This window comes from Eurypyga helias, unplaced genomic scaffold (genome assembly GCF_000690775.1).
Source record: "Eurypyga helias isolate BGI_N326 unplaced genomic scaffold, ASM69077v1 scaffold13676, whole genome shotgun sequence".
Classification (NCBI taxonomy): Eukaryota; Metazoa; Chordata; class Aves; order Eurypygiformes; family Eurypygidae; genus Eurypyga; species Eurypyga helias.
The window spans coordinates 3,336-5,771 of NW_010254823.1; the positions used below are offsets into that span (position 1 = coordinate 3,336).

General features: G+C 33.9%; 1 protein-coding gene across 1 annotated transcript in view; it reads left to right on the forward strand.

The window, feature by feature from the left end:
* Positions 1-2,436, forward strand: part of MSL3 (male-specific lethal 3 homolog (Drosophila)) — a 20,114-nt gene that overhangs the window by 2,271 nt on the left and 15,407 nt on the right. The window contains exons 5-7 of the mRNA XM_010153147.1: positions 384-475; positions 1,228-1,350; positions 1,799-1,959. Of these exons, the coding sequence (XP_010151449.1) occupies positions 384-475; positions 1,228-1,350; positions 1,799-1,959 (376 nt within the window). The remainder of the gene's footprint in view (positions 1-383; positions 476-1,227; positions 1,351-1,798; positions 1,960-2,436) is intronic.

Genomic DNA, 2,436 nt, shown 5'->3' on the forward strand with positions numbered 1-2,436 from the left:
CTGGCAGCTGTCGCTGCACAGGTCTAGAACTTCTGATTGAATGATTAGTATGTTAATCCCCTGGTCAGAACTAAAGTCCTATAAAAATTGAAAAGATCTTTGACTATTCAGAAAGTGAGTGGTTTGCAATTAGGCTTCAAGAATGCTTCCTGTAAACTTCTTATCTTGCATATTTAAAAAGTCTATAGTGTTGTAAATATTACTTTTGTATTTAAATCAATGAGAATTTTTCATCCCCATTGAATATAACAAGTTACTTGTGGTTTGGTTGTTCGGTTTTGGTTTTTTGCATTGAGGCCTGTAATTGTTTGGTGTTACTGTAATGTTAATGTACCCTGCAGTGTAATAATTTGAGATAAATATGTGAAATCTTTTTTACACAGCTATAAGTAGTTCTTCTTCTGATGACAGTGATGAAGGAACAGATGAAGAAATAAAAAGTGAAGAAAGTGACATAGAAGAGAGGACAGAAATGGTATATTCATGAGCTCCTTAACTTAGTAGAATTTAAACATCTGTATTTGAAACTCTGGAAAAATTGAAGTATATGGAATGTGGGCCACAGCTGGCTATTTAGCTGGAATTAAAAGCATTATTTTCTTGCTCCTGGTGCTTAATGTGGTTGAGTTTAAAATTCTACATGTCATATTCTTGTAGAATTCTTTCATACTAATTTCCTTTCCTGTTTTTCTATACATAAGGCTTATATGGAGAAAACACCAGACTAGATTATCCGGATTTGTGGGTGCTGTAGCATTTTACTGGTCTGTGTAGGTTGGACATCTTCTGTGAGCAGCAGGATCTTTCTGGGTTTTGTATTTTATTATGAAATGGGCATATCAACTCTGGTCTTAAATTAAAATGTAGATGACTGAATTCAAGGAAAAACATTAATCTGTGGAATCTAGTTACTACAGTGTGGGTGATGTGAAGCAGCAAAACTTATCAAGTTTCTGATCATTCTTTTCTGTTAAATACTTAAAGCTTATTTTTTTAATTTAGCATTCGATTAAAAATGAATTCGCAGGTTACTTGACAACAGTATTGTTAAATTTCTTGCAGCAAGGCTGCTATCGACTTAAATATTTACTATATTTAATGTATTTTATTTTTGCATGACAGAATTTGATTGTTATTTGTATCCTGACTACTGAAGTTCTTTTTCACTAATACTCATAAGCACAACCAATATATATACTTTTTTTTCCTTGCACGGGTCTGTTGTAGAAAGAAGAACAAGACACTCATACAAAAAGGGACATGGAAGAAAGAGCGATAAATATAGAAATTCCTGAAGTCTTGAAAAAGAAACTTGAGGAAGACTGTTACTATATTAATAGAAGAAAACGGGTATAAAATAAAAGCTGTGAAATAAATGTGCATGGCGGGGGGGGTGGGGAGAGCATCAAAAATCATTCTTCTCTGTAACAACTTCTGGTCTTTTGAACTTCATTGCAAAGGTGAGCTTAGACAGTGTAAGGAGCAGACCTCTATAGCTAAACCAGTGAGTTGTCATTGTAACATTTCAGTACCCAGTTGTATTTTAGAGTGCAGATTTTTTTTTTTTTAAAACTGGAAATGTAATAAGCTCATTAATGTGAACACTTTTTTTTGTTTCTCCAGGTGTTTAGAAAGGATTGATCAAAAATGCAGTTTAAGGGTTCAGATTAAGCACTCCAGAAATAACTTAATGCAATAGAGACTTACTAAACTAGTCAGTACATTACAAGCTCCTGTTCTAGCTTGGTGTACGAACCAGTTGTTTCTGTAAGACATTAATTTGTTGTTTCTTTTCCAGCTTGTGAAGCTGCCTTGTCAGACAAATATAATAACGATCCTGGAATCGTATGTGAAACATTTTGCAATTAATGCTGCTTTTTCAGCCAATGAAAGATCTCGGCACCATCAGATGACTCCACACGCTAATATGAATCTTCATTATGTGCCACCAGAGAAGAAGTAAGTAATCATCAGTCCAGCACTCGTCACAGGAAGAGTGATTTTTGCATTCTGTTTCAAGGCTTTTAGCTTCTGTGAGCTCATACTGTGATGTATGTCTGTTCATGTGGCTTAAAATAACTGTACGGATACCTATAGTACAGTAACACTGACAATTTTTCAGTGAAAGAGTCCCTATAATCTGAAAAGTCATTATGCAAAACCATCAATATCTCCTTTATCATGTAAGTTCTTGTGAATATTGTGACCCATTTTGAAACAATGTGTTGCTATTGTCTGAAGATTTTTTTTTTTGAGCAGAGAGAGTATCTCTCTGATGTGAATGATGGGAAGTCAATGAGAATTCCCAGCTTAAATAAAACTGAACAGGTTCAAATTTTATATAGGATAAAAATTTTATACAGACAATTATAGAGAACTCCAAGTGCAGGTGATTTTTTTTTAATATATCTTAAATCCTAGAGTCAATATGTAGGG